Raw genomic sequence first — 16,715 nt, forward strand, 5'->3', positions numbered from 1 at the left:
TTAGCTGTAGAGGCGATGCCGCAGTGCACTCCCCTCACGCGCCCCTCCTCATTGTGCTACATCACGTGGGGCAGATGTGTCCAGTAGCCGGCCTGTACTAAAGCGGATCCCTGTTTAATCTGCCTTAATCACTAAAGGGGGATATGCGCGTCAACTGGCACTTCGTATCTCATACATGCGGCAGAGTCATACGCATCCCAAGAACCTAAAGAGCGCTACTATGTTATTCGATCGTGCGAACAGCTTGTTGGTTGTTTGGGTGGTGTCTTGGGCTGCTCTGATTTTAAAAGATTAATCGCTCCCCGCCCCACCCCACCCCCCGCTCTCCTTCCCGCTCGCAGTGGGCGGGCCCACCCCTCTGGGGTGACGTCATGGAGGCGGGCAATGAGGCGCTGGAGGTGATAAGCATTGTGGGTAGAGCTGTGTGCGCAGGCGTGTTGCTGACGGCGGCCTTGTATTTGCTGCGCGCGCTGTGTCAGAGGATGGCTTGGAAGTGCGGAGGAGACAGCCAAGCGGAGCTCGTCAACAACCTGCGGAGTGAGTGCTCGGCGAGGCGAGGAGCGGGTGGGCAGGCGTGAGTGAGAGAGAGACGGGGCAGCTAGTCTCCGGCGAGCAAGTACCCAGCACCCACCCCCCCCCCCCCCACAGCTAGCACAGCCAGTCCAGGCCACTAATCGCTTCTTTGGTTCCGAAGGGCGTGTGAGGCTGCGGGTGTCGGGAGGATGGCTGGGCTGGGGGCCCCCTGCAGCGCCCTGACACCGGGCCGCGTCCTCGCTGGCTCTGCCAGCCCTGGTGGCCAGCGCAGGGAGGTGCTGGCTGGGCAAAGCAACCTGCTGGTCACTGCAGTGCGGACAGTGGCCAAGCTGTGGCTGTACAGCGGCCAATGGTCCCATAACAGTTTTCATCAGGTGCTCCGAAGCACCCAGTGGTTGCTGCTGCCATTGGGGAGTGGGTCCATTCTCCTCGGTTGCCGTCGTGTTGAGGCTGCCGTTGAATGTGTGCAATGCTGGGATGGGCAGCGTTTTGATTTTCGAGCGTCAGGAGGAACAGGCAGGAAAGTGGAGTTGATGCCAAGATCAGACCAGCCATGATTACTGAATGGTGGAGCAGGTTTGGAGGGCTTTTTGGCTTACTCCTAATTCTTATGCTTATGACTCTTCCATATATGGTGTGTCATGGTAACGGGTAGCCTGGTAATTCACTGGGTGCCACACCCCTGCCTTTTCCATAGAGCCCTGCAAATTTTTCCTCTTTAGAAGATGATGTAATTGTGAACTTATGTTTTAATCTGTTATTTGACCTTTAAATTCTGGAGAACCGAGCAATATTATGTCAAGTTTGGAAGAGCAAGTTTAATTTCAAAATGCTTATTTTGACTGCTCCTTGATTTTTGAGTGTATAATCTTGCTGACATTCCAGTTCAGCGCTGTGCAGTGTCGTTTGAGGTGGCAGCTGTCCACTGAGGAGTTGCTCTTTGTTCAGGTGGGTGTTGGATCTTATTCCTTGAAGAGTAGAAATTTTCACTGGTGCACTGGACATCACTAACCAGTAACTTTGACTGGTCAGTCGTCATCTCCCCTTCGAAGTAGGTTGAGTACCTGAGGGAGAAATACCAGGCTGAGATTCATCCAGCATCCTTCATGCCTTCTGGATGTTCTGAGTGCTTCAAAACCAGTGAATTACTTTTGAAGAATAGTCTTCAGACAGAAGAAATTGGCGAGTGAGTTTGCCCATCAAGCTGGGGTCAAGGAAATTAATAATTGGGATGGCTGAACAATCTGGATTTATACACATTGTGATACTGCATTTTCTGGAAGCTGAGTGTTTTGGGAAATAACACACCAGTCGGTGTTTCCTGGGTGGACTTGCTTTGAAACATTTGCAGACAGTCAAAATTATAAGGAAAGAAGGTGGTCTCCTGGATAGCATGTTGCTGAAGTTGCCAATCCACAGAGGGGAAGTGAGTGACATTTGAATGAGGGGGAAGCTCAGAATGGTGGGATTGGGTAAAGACAGAGGAGGAAATTGCTGGGGGCCTGAAATTCAGGCTATTTAGCACTGGCATATAGTTCTGAATCCCTGTAAGACAGACCCACAATGCTAATATTGGTGGTGAGGTGATAGAACCCCATTTTGCTTTTTAAACAATGCCACCATTAGAAGGACATGTAGCCTTTTCTGTAGTTATAGACTTGAGTCCCTAATCATTGGTTCTCCCCATGAGTCAAGGGGAGGGTAAGTAAAGCAATTGGGGGAGGGAGCAGAAAGGCTAATGGAGGGTCAGCACAGCACAGTATGCTCAAACTTGCCGTGAAAAAAAGTTAAGGCATTTATAAAGTTCCCTTGCCAGCCATCAGGAAGCTCTGAAATGTTTTACAATTAACGGAGGAACACAGGAATTGTGGCAACTAATGTGTGCGGAACTTTGCCACAAACGCCAATGTGATAATGACCAGATAATTTATTTTAGTGGTATTTGTTTATGGATAAATGTTATCTAGGACACTAGGAAGAATTCCCATGGTCTTAAATGTTCCAGTGAGACCTTTTGAACCCACTGAGGGCATGTGGGCCTCAGTTTAACATCTCATCCAATGGACTGCATCTCTAATGCAGTACTTCCCTCAGTGTTATGCCATATTATCAGCTTGGATTTTGTGTTCAAGTTCCTGGTGTGGAAATTGAACCTATAAACTGATGTTTGCTAGTATGGTTTAAATTAAATTGGCAGGGTGTGGGTACCAGCATATATAAGTTGAAAAGAGGAATAAGGTGCACAAAGCAGTGAGTGTTGGATAGTACTAGAGGAGGAAGTAGATAATCTTAGATAAGAGCAGGAAATGATCTATAGAACACAGCGAACCATCAAAATATATGGTCAGGAGGAGGCCATTTGGCTCATTGTGACCTTACTGGCCAAAAACTGACCTATCCAGATGAATCCCATTTTCCAGCCCTTGGTTTGTAACCTTGTATGTCACAGCATTTCAAGAGCATATTCAAGTATTTTAAAATGCCACCATTTCAGACAGTGAGTTTCAGACCCCCACCGCCCTCAGGAAAGAATTTTTTCACCCAAGGGGAAATGTGTTCCTCCTGTCCACTATATCTGGGCCGCTTAGTTTTATACATCTCAATTAAATATACCCTCAGCCTCCTTTTTTTTCAAAAGAAAACAACCTTAACCTATCCAGTCTTTCTTCATAGCTGAAATTCCCTGATCCTGGCAGCATCCTTGTAAATCTCTGTTCTCTCCCTCGAATGTGATTGTATCCTTCCTGCAATGCTGCGATTAGAACTGTTTGCAGTACTCTATAACCTAACCACTGTTTAATACAGTTTGAGTATAATCTTCTCTGAAGCAGTCTGTGCCCACTTAGACCTGGACAATATTTCAGGTTTGGGCAGGTTAGTGGCAAGTAACATTCATGCCACAAAAGCCAGACAGTGACTATCCCCAACAAGAGAGAATCTAGTCATCTCCCCTTGACATTCAGTGGCACTGCCAACACTGAAAGCCCCACCAGCAATGCCCTGCGGGTCACCATTGATTGCAAACATAGCTGGACCAGCTATATAAATACTGTGGTACAAGAGCAGGTCAGAGGCAAGTAACTTGCACTTCTTGACACCCCAAAGCCTTTCACCATCTATAAGGCAAAAGTCAGGAGCGTGATGGAATACTCTCTACTTGACTGGATGAGTGAAGCTCCAACATGCTTCAGAAGCTCGACACCATGGCAAAGCAGTCTGCTTCATTGGCATCCCATCTATCACCTCACTCCTTCCACCAGTGGTGTGTATCATCTCCTTATTTGTTGCATGGTCATGTCTTGACAAATGTCCCTGTGCAATGCCTTGGAGTGTTTTTACTATGTTACAGGTGCTGTAGAAACGTAAGTAGTGTCTAATAGGTGTTACAGAAATGTAAATAGTTTGACTAGGAAAATACAGCACAACTGCATTCAGCTTTTTTTAGGAACTGAGTGCTGATCCCCAGGTTAGCTCTACAAAAGTAGATTTTAAAACACCTTAAAATGAAGTGGGGAAGAAGGTTCACTAGATTAATTCCCTCCTATGAAGAGATAGAGAGTAGAATGGGCACATGCTCTAGAGTTTAGAAGAATGAGAGGTGATCTCAAGATGGTCACATGAAAATAGATGGTCTCAGGTCCCTTGAACCCTTCCACCTATCATGCTGTCAGAATCCAAGTCTCTTCCCACCCTTCAACTGGAAAAAGTCCCAAACTCCAGCTCCCTTTCTTTGGCATATGGACTCCAACCACTTTCTCAATTCCTCTTTGCCTCTCCCTAGTACTCTTTCTCCCTTGTTAGATCCCATGATCCACTAGTGACCTTGGGGCTCCAGTGCACCCACCCCAGTATCCCAATCTGATTGTTGCCTTCAGCGATTTAAAGGCCATCACATCCTAAACCCCTTATCCTGTTTGGTACTCTAACCCAACACCTTTTTCTCAGAATTCTCTCACTTCTGAAACATCACTCTTTGTGCATCTGCACAGCAGTGGCTCATTACCAGTGTGCAACCTTTAGAGATTGCTTCTTCCCAGTGTCACCATACCCAAACACCCTCATCCCAATGCTTCCACACTTCCAAAATTTATTGTCTGCCACTGCTACAATCCAGTCCATCATTTCATAATTGTCTCTGCGGATCTCGCACCGATATACCTCTTTGATCTCAGACTTTGAAGCCACCCTCTGTACTCTCACACCACCACCCCTTCCACCCCCACAGTGCTGCTATGCATTTCAAATGAAATATCTTGCTGTGTATGCTGGGTTAGTTTAGATAAGTTGGGTATATAACTAAAACATATAATAGTGATTTATAAGTTCCTTGAACATGTCAAACCCCAAAAGAATGCTAATATTCCTAAATTTCCTCTGTAATTGAGTTTCCTGATACTTGTACTGCATGGTCTATGGGCACAAGTCAATGCACTCTGACATTGTGAGCAATGCCATGGGAAAGCTGTTAAATAAGCATGTTTTAACCATCACATTTCAGGGCTCCAGCTGTCTATATACCTGGACCTGATTTATGTATGTGTATATTAGTGTGTGCTTATTTTTATATTGGAGGGAAGAGAATAATAAGACTAATTTGCGCAGACATATTTGTGTTCCAATTTTGAAGTTGTGCATCTGTCCTTATTTTTATCCTGTTCTGAGTTCCAATATCCAAGTTTGTAATGGGAGCTGTCCAAATCAATTTGCTGTTTTAATTGCACCCTTTGGCCAATGGAGGCGCCACTGCATCCCAGCACCAAATGGAGTGTTTAATTACAGGATGACAAATTGCCATTATAAAGATGGAACCAAGAATTTATAATGGGAAAAACTGATGGATTTATTTTTTAATATATCCATATTAAGTAAAAGAAAACAACTGAATAGGGATGGAGCATGCAGATCACATGTAAGGGACACTGCTAGAGACATAGGTAAACCACTTCACATTGAGTTGAGAAATTATCAATAGAAAGCTGAGAAGCCAATGAAAATACTGAATGACTTGATGACTTTCTTTAAGCTTGTGCCTTCTGAGGAATGAGGGTCTACAATTCATGGGGACATAATGCAGCCATCACTTTCAGCTGAGGAAGCTGGACACAGTCCCAGACTACAGCTCTCAACACCCACATCTGCCTACAATCCACAGAAATGTATTTGATTTACAGCAAGATTGGTCATTCTCCCATTGTGGCAGAGCTTGGTGTGTAAGCCCTGCTTCCTTTCTCCTCGTTGTTTGTCAGTGGAGAAGTAAGAATCACAAATATCCTTAAGCTGCTAATAATATTTTTTTAAATGACACACAATCCCTGTTTAAGCTTTGTTTTTGAGATAATTTTGATAGGAAATGAAGTATATTTGATTATTAGATGTAGCTTGTAAGTAAAACTGATACTTGGGAACGGTTTGATTTTGTATTTTGGAATGTAATCTAGATATTGGAACTGCTACGTTCTTCTGTTCGAGAAAACTCAATCAGAAATAATGGCAAGCTAGTTAGCAGGGTCTGAATAAAAATTCTTAGACATGTTGAAGATATTTGGTAAAATGATTAAAAGTGCAAATTGATTCTTTTCAGTTTTATCGTCCTTGGTTTTCACTGCAAAAAAAAAAGTACCCTTATTTGATATTAGGTAGGCAAAGGCATTTGTGGAAAGTTTTTTTGTCCTGTTTTGAGTGATATTTTTATGCCTCTACTTATGAAAAGAACAAAGTTAAATGTTTAAGCTGTTGTGACAAGTCTAAATAATAAACTAACCTGGTTTATTACTGTGTCAATACATGTGACTAACGTATAATTGTTATTATAACTGGAAGTGACGGACTGACCTCAATAAAATATCTCTGGCAGAATAATCGTACTTAATCACAGCGACCTAATTCTGTTCCTAAACATGAGTGCTAGAGATATCCTTGCAATAATGTTGTATCTAACTTGCTGTGAGCAATGCTGTGGCCATGGCTAGCATGGAGAAAAAATTATGGCCAAGGGAATGAGTGCTCTTTGACCACATGAAGCGCTCCTTACCTGAAGTGACCACAGACTTCTATTTAAATATGGTTTGAAACTTGTAACTTGAGAGTAGTTTGGGGAACTGGTATGATTTTTAAGGTTTTTAAATCAAAGTTCTGCAGTGAAATGATGGAACTTAGAGCCAGCAGAATTCCATGATATGCCTAAAGATGCCTTGCCAATCTGACTTGTTCCTGTTATAATTGTACGGCTGACTCCAGAGTGGACAGAGTAGAATTTTTGATATGTGCTGAAGAACATTGGATCAGCAATCTTGTTAAGTCTGTATGCAGATTGTGAATTGATGAGCTTAAGAGTTGAGACTTTAGCCTGTGGATACTAATGCAGGTGAACTGACGTGCCAAGGGTTGAGCTGGATTGCAGCTTGTCAGGTTCAAGATGAAACCTTATCATCTGGGGCTTGAGGATTTGTTGTACTCTGGAATAAAATCTAAAATTGAATTTACCTACATTAGAAAGTGATTTATTAGCTGTGAAGCATTGAGACACCCTTAGGTTGTGGGAATGCAAGTTCCTGTTTTCTTTACAAACTAGATGTCATTGTACGTTCTAGAAATGGCTTTTCCTCTAGTCCCACTAAACCTGACACCACTTAGTTTACAGCTATTGAAGATGTATCTGGAAAGCTGAGAAGTTTTTAAGTGATCAAGGAGTAATGTGGCCCAACACGAATGTTGAGGCCAAATTTGCTCTAGTGACATTTTATTTTTAAGTTTGTGGCTGTGTACTGGTCTAAGTTTATGTAAGCATTTATTTTTGGTACCGATATTTTATATTGTTTTGTGTTTATCACTCAGATTTGACTTAAAGATTTCATTCTTGGAGTGAGTAATTTGATCAAGTGTAATTATTTGAGGAGATGGGGTGGGTAGCTTTGATCGTAGAGCATGGAACTGGTGTATAGTGAAAGAATCTTAAGGAATGTTAAACAGAAGGAGGTTGTGGAAGGGAGACTGGTCAGCTTGTGTTTAGTACCTGCAGCTGTATTGTGACTTTTCCCCTTTTGTGTGGTGATGGATTTTTTTTAAAGCCAATGGTTTCCGTACCAAATGAGTTGCCCTACTTACACCCACTCAAATCACTTGGAATTGTATCGTTTGCTAACTTTTAACATGGTAAAATGTTTCTAGCCACTTCACAAATGGGGAGGTGAGGTTAATGGATGCTGAACACTGGTCTCGAGCAGTTTACTGCAGTTTTTAACAAATAAAATTGTCTGCAAGAATTTGTAAACAGCACTCTGCCCTAAATTAAGTAATGGTGAGTAGGACAGCTGGTTACATGTTCCATATTATATCGTTGTCAGCATAGAAATGGGGATTTGGCATAACTGATTTATCCTGTTGTTTATGCTCCATTCAAGCCTCTTTCCCGTTTCTCTTTATCTTATCCTATTGGCATATCCTTCCATTCCTTCCTCCATTGTGTGTGTCAGGAATGTTACCTGATAAGCACAAGTGCCAGGTAATGACCATCTCCAACAAGCAATTCTAAGCACCTTTCCATGACATTCAGTGGGATAACAGTCACTGAAATTCTGGGTGACCAATGACCAGAAACCTGATTGGAAGAGCCCCATGTACTGTGGCTGCAACAGTATGTGAGAGGCTCTGTATTCTGCCACAAATAACTTGCCACCTCACTCCCCAAAGTCTTTCCATTATCTAGAAGGCACAAGTCAGGAGGACTGCCTAGAATGGCAAGGGCAGCAGGTGCATGGGAGCTCCATGTCCTGCAAGTTCCCCATCAACACTCACATTCTGTTTTGGAAATATTACCGATCCTAATCATCGCTAGGTCATAATTCCCAACCTAACAGCACTGTGGTGGTACCTGCGTCGCACGGACTGCAGGTATAGAAAGCAGCTCAATTGCCACCTTTGAGGGCATTTGTCTAAGGGTAATAAATGCTGGCCTTGGCAATGCCTATATCCCATGAACAAATTTTTAAAAAAAATTAAACTTCCCCATAAGTGTTTCTGTGCTCTTTGCTTCAACTACCCCTTGTAGTATTAAGTTCCACATTCTTCCCATTCTTTGAATAAGATCTCTCTCCTGAATTCCCTATTAGATTTATCTTGCATTTAAGGTATAGAGTTTTTGTCTTCCATAAGTGGAAACACCTAGATTAGCATTATATTGGTGCGTTATAATTATCTATTCTTAAAGTTAATGTGGAACTTCTTAGCTTGGATTACCAATGTACAGATGTCTAGTGTTACAATTGAGGTTTATTACAGTTACGTTTTGAAAATGTACCTTTTAAATATAGGGTAAGTGAAGGGGTCATGCGATCTGTTCTGGAGTGGGCCTGTAAGCGTATGTGATTTGATTGCTGGCGATTGATAGAAGATTTGGATTCTTTTGCTGAGAAGGTGCACATTTGGAGACAGTGGCTGCAGTCTGAGTATACCATGAGTATACCCTGAGACTCAAAAGTCCCAGAATGTTCGTGTTGGCATTGGGTTGTGAACAGTTGTACTGTAAATCACCCATTTACTTCTAAGATGAAAGGGAGTTGAGGTCAAAGCCAGTGAGCCTCATGTTGAGGTAGAAATGCTAATATGTTTCACATTGCCATGGGTAAGGAGGAAGAGGAAGCCACTTTTGAGATCAGGTTACAAGCTTCCCTGCAAGTTGGTGAATATCACAGACAGCAGAGGTTCTATGTGGTCAGTAGAGAGAAAATACTGCTTGACTTTGTGAGCTACCACAGCTGGATGCGGGAGAGAGTGTCTCCATAGTCGAAGAGATGAATTCTGCAGCCTTCTACAGATCCTGGAAAATTTGTTCTGGCATGGTCAAGGGGAAGAAGAATTATTGAGACAGGTTTGAAGCCAATGATGAATTTAAGATAATCTCCGGAAACTAAGGAAAGTGCTCGGAGACGGTTGCTCGAAGCTACTACTCTGAATTACCGATGTGGGATCCTATTGGCAGTTGGGAGTAACTGGAAGGACTGTAATTCTGTGGGGAGTTTGATGTATGATAGGAACATTCCCCTTATATACCTCTCTGTAGTTTCAGCATACGTTGCCTACAAATAGAAAATAGTGTTTAGTCACTAGTATTTTTAGTCATTTATTAGTAAAAGTTAAAAGGTGAAATCCTGGGTCATTCTTTCAGCTAATTACAAAGTTTGAATCTCTTAGAGACAGAACACTTCATTTTTTAAAAAAAAGTGCAATTTTGCAGGAGGTGGCTTACATTATTAATAGAAACTAGGAGCAGGATAGACCATTCAGCCCTTCAAGCTTGCTCCATCATTATTTATGATCATGGCTGATCCTCTATCTCAATGCCATATTCTCAATTTCTCTCCATACCCCTAAATGCCCCAATATCCAAAAAATTGTCAATTTCTTTTTGAATATAATCAGTAACGCGGCCTCCACAGCCTTCTGGGGGAGAGAATTCCACAGGTTGACCACCCTCTGAGTGAAGAAACTTTTTCTCATCTCAGTCCTAAATGGTCTGCCCCATATCCTAAGACTCTGGTCTCTGGTTCTAGACTCCCCAACCAGGGAAAAATGCTCCCTGCATCTAGTCCGTCTAGCCCTGTTAGAATTTTATACGTTTCAATCAGATCCCCCCTCTCACTCTGCTAAACCCTTGTAATACAGGCCCAGTCGAACCAAGTTATACAACAGTCCTGCCATCCTTGGTATCAGACTTCTGAACCTTTGCTGCACTCCCTCTATGGCAAGTTTATCTTTTCCTGGGTGGGGAGACCAAAACTGCACGCAGTACTCCAGGTGTGGTCTCACCAAGGCCTTGTATAACTGCAGTAAGACATCCCTACTTCTGAACTCAAATCCTTTTGCAATGAAGGCCAACACACCATTTGCCTTCCTAATCGCTTGCTGCACCTGCCTGTTTACTTTCATTGATTGGTGTACAAGGACACCCAGATCCCTTTGTATGCACATATTTCCCAATATATCACCATTTAAATAATACCCTGCCTTCCTGTTTTTCACACTGAAGCCTATAACTTCACATTTATCCACCTTATACTGCATCTGCCATGTATTTGCCCACGCACACAATTTGTCTAAATCGCCCTGAAGCCTCCTTGTATCCTCCTCACAAATAGTTCTCAATCCATGCCAGTATATTACCCCTGATCCCAGGTGCTTTAATTTTGCCCACTAGCCTCTTATGTGGACCTTATCAAAAGCATTCTTGAAATCCAAATACACCACGTCCGCTGGTTCTCCCTTATCTAATCACATCCTCAAAAAAACTCCAGTAGATTGGTTAAGCATGATTTCCCTTTCATAAATCCATGCTGACTTTGTCTAACCCTGTTAATGCTTTCCAAGTGTTCTGTTACCATGTTTTTTATAATAGACTCTAGCATTTTCCCCACTAATGTTAGGCTAACTGGTCTGTAATTCTGCTTTTGTTCTCTCCCTCCTTTTTTAAATAATGGGGTTACATTTGCCACCCTCCAGCCTGTAGGAATGTGATTAACTTGTTCCCGCTTTCAACAGCACCTGAAGATTGCTAAACATCTTGAGGTTTACATAGATCTTGCATGAGTTTGAATTGAATCCTGATGGTAATTGGCTCTGTGTTGCTTCAGATGGAAAAACTAATGAATGCTGCTAACTTTTCATCTTTTGCAGAGAATGGGATAGTCAAGACAGAGAAGGTTTATCATGTAATGTTGGCCACAGACCGTTGCCACTATGTAAAGAGTAACCCCTACACAGATTCCCCTCAATCTATAGGTAAGAATTTCCAAAGTACTTGCTGCTCTCTTCCGAACAGTAAACTTGATCATGTCACCCCACTGTCTTGTTCACGTTTTTGACTTTGCCTTCTAATGCAGTGGCCTGTGACAGTCACAACAAATTAGTGTTGGCAGATTTGAACTATTAACCTCATGCCTTGTGTTCCAGAAATTATGCTGGCTGTGTTTAATTTATGTTTGAGGAAAAGAAATGAAAATACAGAAAATGTGGTTTTATGAAGTATTATTTATATTATTCACCAATTGTTCACCAATATCACAAAACAAAATTCTAGCATATTAAATTGTGCAATTGTTTTTGCAAAGGCTATTCTTTCACATTCCCCACCCAAAAGAAATTGCTGGCTCTGAAATAGAAAATCATCGTTCCTCACTCTCACTGTAACAGTTTAATAACCCCAGATTTTACACATTTTATAGTGCACCATTTTACGTGCTGTGACTCCCATTCTAAATGGTCTGCATGCAACGGTGTCTATCTGGAGGAAGCACCTCAGCAGAGGAACTGCAAAACTTGTTTGAGTTTTTTGTGAAACATGACAAGTTGTTTGTATTTTATTTTGTTTTATTTGGAACTCAATACATTATCCTTTTAGCACATGTTGTGCACCTCCTTAATGCCAAACTGCACTTTCTTTTGGTTCAGTTTGTTGTTGAGTTTGGAGGTGGGGGGTCTGTGTGCTTGTGTGACTGGAAGCACGGCACATTGAAGCTTAGTTACAGTTTTGATTAGGGTCCATCTAAATTCTATCTGTCCAAAATCATCATCTGATTAGTTCAACACATTTAATATTACAATTCTCAGCATTAAATCAACAGTTAATGCTTCTTGTTGAAACAGATAAGTGGGTTGCAGCATTCTATTTCAAAATGCTGAGTCAGGTTCTGGCCATGGGGGAAAACTACTGAGTTGCCAGCATTTACCTGGATTGCCTGTTGTAGTAACAGGTGGTGCTCCGATATGCTTTTTCAATGTTATTTGCTTGCATAAGTAATGCTTGGTGACATATTGATTTAATGAAAAGGTGAAGAAATAGTCAATGAGCAGGCTGCCACCTTATAGCATTGAGTGGTTTCCACTGATTTTTAATATACTTTTCCCTGCTGTGTAAATGTTTTTTCTTTGGTGGCACTATTGGATGAAAACCCTCACATGGCTGTTATTTGTTTTTGTTTTTCTGATTTTATTTTTGTGCATGCAGTGTCCACAGCTCATCAACCCCCTTCCCTCATTGAAAATCCAGAATTCTGGTATCTCACTGTGGCTGGCACAAACTCAACACTTGCTGTGTTTCGCCATTGTACATGAATGGCATTGCTTTGTTTTACAGGTTTCCAAGCTACAATCAGTGCTCCACACATGGTAAGTGCAAGTTATTTTCTGATTTAGTGCCACCTGTGCACTTAAGGCTATCTGAATTTCGGTAAGATTTGCAACAATACTAATTGAGCCTATACTCCAGATCTCATCACAACCTTGATTCAGATGTGGATATGAGATGATAGTCATTGGCCTTGATGTCAAGGTGGCAATTGACAGAATATGGCACCAACGAGCACAAACAAAGCTGAAATCAGTGGTCAAATAGAAAATCCTCTAGTAGAAGTCATGCCTGAAGTAAAAGAAGATGGGTTTAGATGTCAGAAGCCAAGCATATCAGTCTTAAGTCATCATTTCACAACTTCTGCAGGGAAATATCCTGGGCCTGCCTTCCATCATAAGATTGAGTGAGACTATTTGCCAATTATGCAAATGTTAAGTAACCTGAATCATGTAATATTGTCAAGTAAATGATAATGACAATCTTGCGCCAGTTGAAAGCCAAGCCATCTTCCTATGACCTTCAAAGCAACAGCAATATCATCTAGACCTTCAGTACCATGGGAGGAGGTAGGAAGAGATCACCATTGCCCGGAAACTGAAATGTACTAGCCATATCAATAGTGTATCTTCAGGAACAGGACAGAGGCTGGGTACTTTGACAAGTAGCTTGTCTCTTGACCCCCTCTGCCCTGCGCCTGCCCAAAACCTACAAGTCACAGTTCAGGAGTGTGGTGGAATACTCATTTTGATGGGTTGTAGCTACATAAGTGCCCAAGAAGCTGAACAACTTTAGGACAAAGCAGTTGGTTTGAGTGGCATTCCTGCTACTGGACTTGGTATCCCCTCTGTTATTGGTGTGCTTGCACAGCATGTATGATCTGCAGGGTGCAATACAGCAACTCCCTAAGCTTACCACCCTGAGATGCCTACTGCCAAATAACAACTTGCATTTATATCACTAACTTAGGAAATGTCCCAAGGCACCTCACAGAAGGATAACTGGGGAAAAAAAAATTGACACCAAAGCAAAGAAGGAGATATTAGGACAGTTGACTAAATACTTGGTCCAAGAGGTAAGTTTTAGAGTATCTTAATGGGGGAGAGAAAGGTGGGAGCTGTAGAGTCTCTGTAAAGGGACATAGATAAGTGAGTGGGCAAAAATTTAGCAGATGGAATATAATGTGGGAAAATGTGAACTTGTCCACTTTGGCAGGGAGAATAGAAAAGCAGTATACTATTTAAATAGAGAGCGATTACAGAACTCCTGAGGTGCAAACGGATCTGGGTGTCCTGGTACATGGATCACAAAAAGTTAGTATGCAGATACAGCAAGTGATTAGGAAGGCAAATAGAATGTTGGGGTTTATTGCAAGGGGAATGGAATATAACAGGGCAGTTTTACTGCAGCTGTACAGGCCCTTGAAGACTGCAAATCTTGTTTACTATACAGTTTTGGTCTCAATGGATAAAATTGCAATAGAAGCAGTTCAAATAAGGTTCACTGGACTCATCCTTGGGACAGAGGGCTTACCTTAAAGGTTGAACAGGTTGGTCCTGTACCCATTGGAGTTTAGAAGAATGAGATGGTCCTATTGAAACACAAGATTCTGAGGGGACTTGATAGGATAGATACTGGAATGTGGTTTCCTTTTGTGGGGGTGCCTAGAACTAGGGACACAGTTAAGAATAAGAGGTCTCCCTTTTAAGACAGATGAAAATTTTTTTTTTGTTTGAGAATCATTAGTTTGTGGAATCCTCTTCCCCAGAAAGCAGTGGAGGCTGGTTCATTGAATTCATTCAAGGCTGAGTTAGATTTTTGATGAGGGAGGTAAGGCTAATGAGGGGCAGACAGGAGAGTGTAGTTGAGATCACAACTGGATCGATCGTGATCTTATTGAATGGCAGAGCAGGCTTAAAGGGCCAAATGGCCTGCTCCGAAGTCCTGTTTCCTATGGTTTAGGGAGGGACTTCCGGAGCTTGGTGTTTGGATGGATGAAGGCATGACTGCTAATGGTTGGAAAGAGGAAGGAGCACCATCGCAGGGTGACCATCACCACGATAGTGCAGTACAAGAAGAAAATCCACTCCCACCCCAAATACAAATAAGTTATAGTTATGGCCTTTCCTGCAACAGCCATGTCCTGAGAGCAAATTTAAAAAAAAAAGTTGTAGACGTTTCTAGTGTTGATACTTTTCTGATGAGCTTTAGGGCAATTGATGTTTTTGCATCTATGCTGTAAAATGAGTAGATTGTTGGGCTTCTTTGTGATAATAAGTGAGTGAATGTCTGAGCAGACTCCCAGGTAATGTTTAGAACCAGCAACTATGCTGTGCTTTTGCTTTTAAAAATAGTTTTACTATTTAATGTGATTTAAAAGCACCACAGATATCTTCCTACAAGATAGCCTAATGTGTAGTAAAAAGAAAACTACAGCACCGAAACTTCTATTTATTCTTGGGCTGTGAGTGATATGAGCATGACCATATTTTTTTTGCCACAACCCTAGTCGCTCCAAGAAGGTAGTCCTTGACCTTCTCTTGAATTACTAGTCCTCGTAATGGTACTCCTGTGATGTTACATATGGATTACAGACTCTTGTCCCAGCAACAGTGAAGGAATGGGGATATATGTACAAGTATGAATGGTGGATGAATTGAAGGGGAACTTGGAGGTGACTGCTGTTCTTAATTGTGATTGATGTCATGGGGCTAGGAGGTGTTGTGAAGTAACTGTGGTAATCTATAATTTGTCTTTTTCCATTGCCTTTTAAACAACATCAGAAGTGCTTATAAGTGACAGGTCCTCACTCAATCAAAAGTTTTCAAGGCACCTAATGTACTTTGGTACTGGTTCTGATGCGAACTGTTTTTCAACACCAATTTATCACCAAGCTGTGGATTCTCTATTTATGGATCCTCTAATGTAGAACACCTGTTTATCTTAAGTTGGAGTAAACTTTTGATGCAATTTATACATTTTATAGAAAGTTACACTAGGTTACTGCACAAATTATAAAACAATGTAATTGTCCAGTGTTCTGTATTGTCTTCCTCTTTATTGTGCACTAATGTCTTATGGAGCGACTGATATTGTGAAGTTGCATTCACTTATCATGTGCCATCACATTGAAGCATATTTAGGGTAACAGGATATTGGACATAGTTTATCTGTCTTCTGTACAGAAGTGGTAGTGTTAGCAGGGAATGTAGTCCCACCTTCAAGTGGATAAATACAGTATTGCTGCATAAGCTGTTCTGCATGTAATATGATTCTGAACAGTGAGATAAACTTACCCTTTATTGTAAAAGCCTTTTTGAAAGAATTTTTGACTTAAATAAAAAAGTGTTTCCTCGTGATACTGCTGCAAAGAAACCCTTGGAGTTGTGTTGTAACCTAAGTGTAGTAATTAAATGTGTTGGATATAGTGCACACGTTGAAGTTGGCATTTGTGTGTGTATTTATCAAGTGGTCAAGTGGGTTAGTGTATACACACAGTTTAGTGGAGGAGATGCACACCTTTTATATAACTTTGTACCTGCCTGAGATTCTGAATAAACGGATGTTGGCTTCTGTCACCTCCACAGGTGCTCCTGAGGTCAAGTGTGTGTTCCACCTGATGGAAAGTGCTGGTGCTATTTGAAAGCTATCCTGGAGCTTGGAAGAAGCAGCCGTCTGTCTTGGTCTAAGAACTTCTCACCTGTTCAGTCTTCTGAACTTGTCACTGCTCCAGTTTGGCGATGAAGGGAATACATTTTTTAACATTGACACCAAGCCATTGTGTTGGGGAGTCTCTGGTACCAGGTGCCTTTCCTTCTGGCTATGGAAGCTGTGATTTTAGATAGTCATTGAAGTTTTAAATGGTAACTGCAGGAAAGTTTGGCCCAGGCTCAGAAGGATAGTGCAGGAGAGAGTCTAATGTGTGGCATAATCATTATTTTATGATATGAAGATAAGTTATAACTGAAATGGGTCTGATCAAATCGTTGCTCCTTATGGTCACTTGTTATAAACAAAGCAGCTTATGTTTCATATCATTACAGGTGTTTTCTGAACCTGTTTG

At 41.8% G+C, this 16,715-nt stretch overlaps 1 protein-coding gene across 1 annotated transcript in view; it reads left to right on the forward strand.

Annotated features, from left to right (window-relative positions):
• Nucleotides 1–362: 362 nt before the first annotated feature.
• pcmt (protein-L-isoaspartate (D-aspartate) O-methyltransferase) overlaps nucleotides 363–16,715 on the forward strand; it is a 40,055-nt gene continuing 23,702 nt past the window's right edge. Inside the window, exons 1-3 of the mRNA XM_041182394.1 lie at nucleotides 363–537; nucleotides 11,203–11,307; nucleotides 12,662–12,693. Of these exons, the coding sequence (XP_041038328.1) occupies nucleotides 372–537; nucleotides 11,203–11,307; nucleotides 12,662–12,693 (303 nt within the window). The 5' untranslated portion in view covers nucleotides 363–371. The remainder of the gene's footprint in view (nucleotides 538–11,202; nucleotides 11,308–12,661; nucleotides 12,694–16,715) is intronic.

This window comes from Carcharodon carcharias, chromosome 2 (assembly GCF_017639515.1).
Source record: "Carcharodon carcharias isolate sCarCar2 chromosome 2, sCarCar2.pri, whole genome shotgun sequence".
NCBI lineage: Eukaryota > Metazoa > Chordata > Chondrichthyes > Lamniformes > Lamnidae > Carcharodon > Carcharodon carcharias.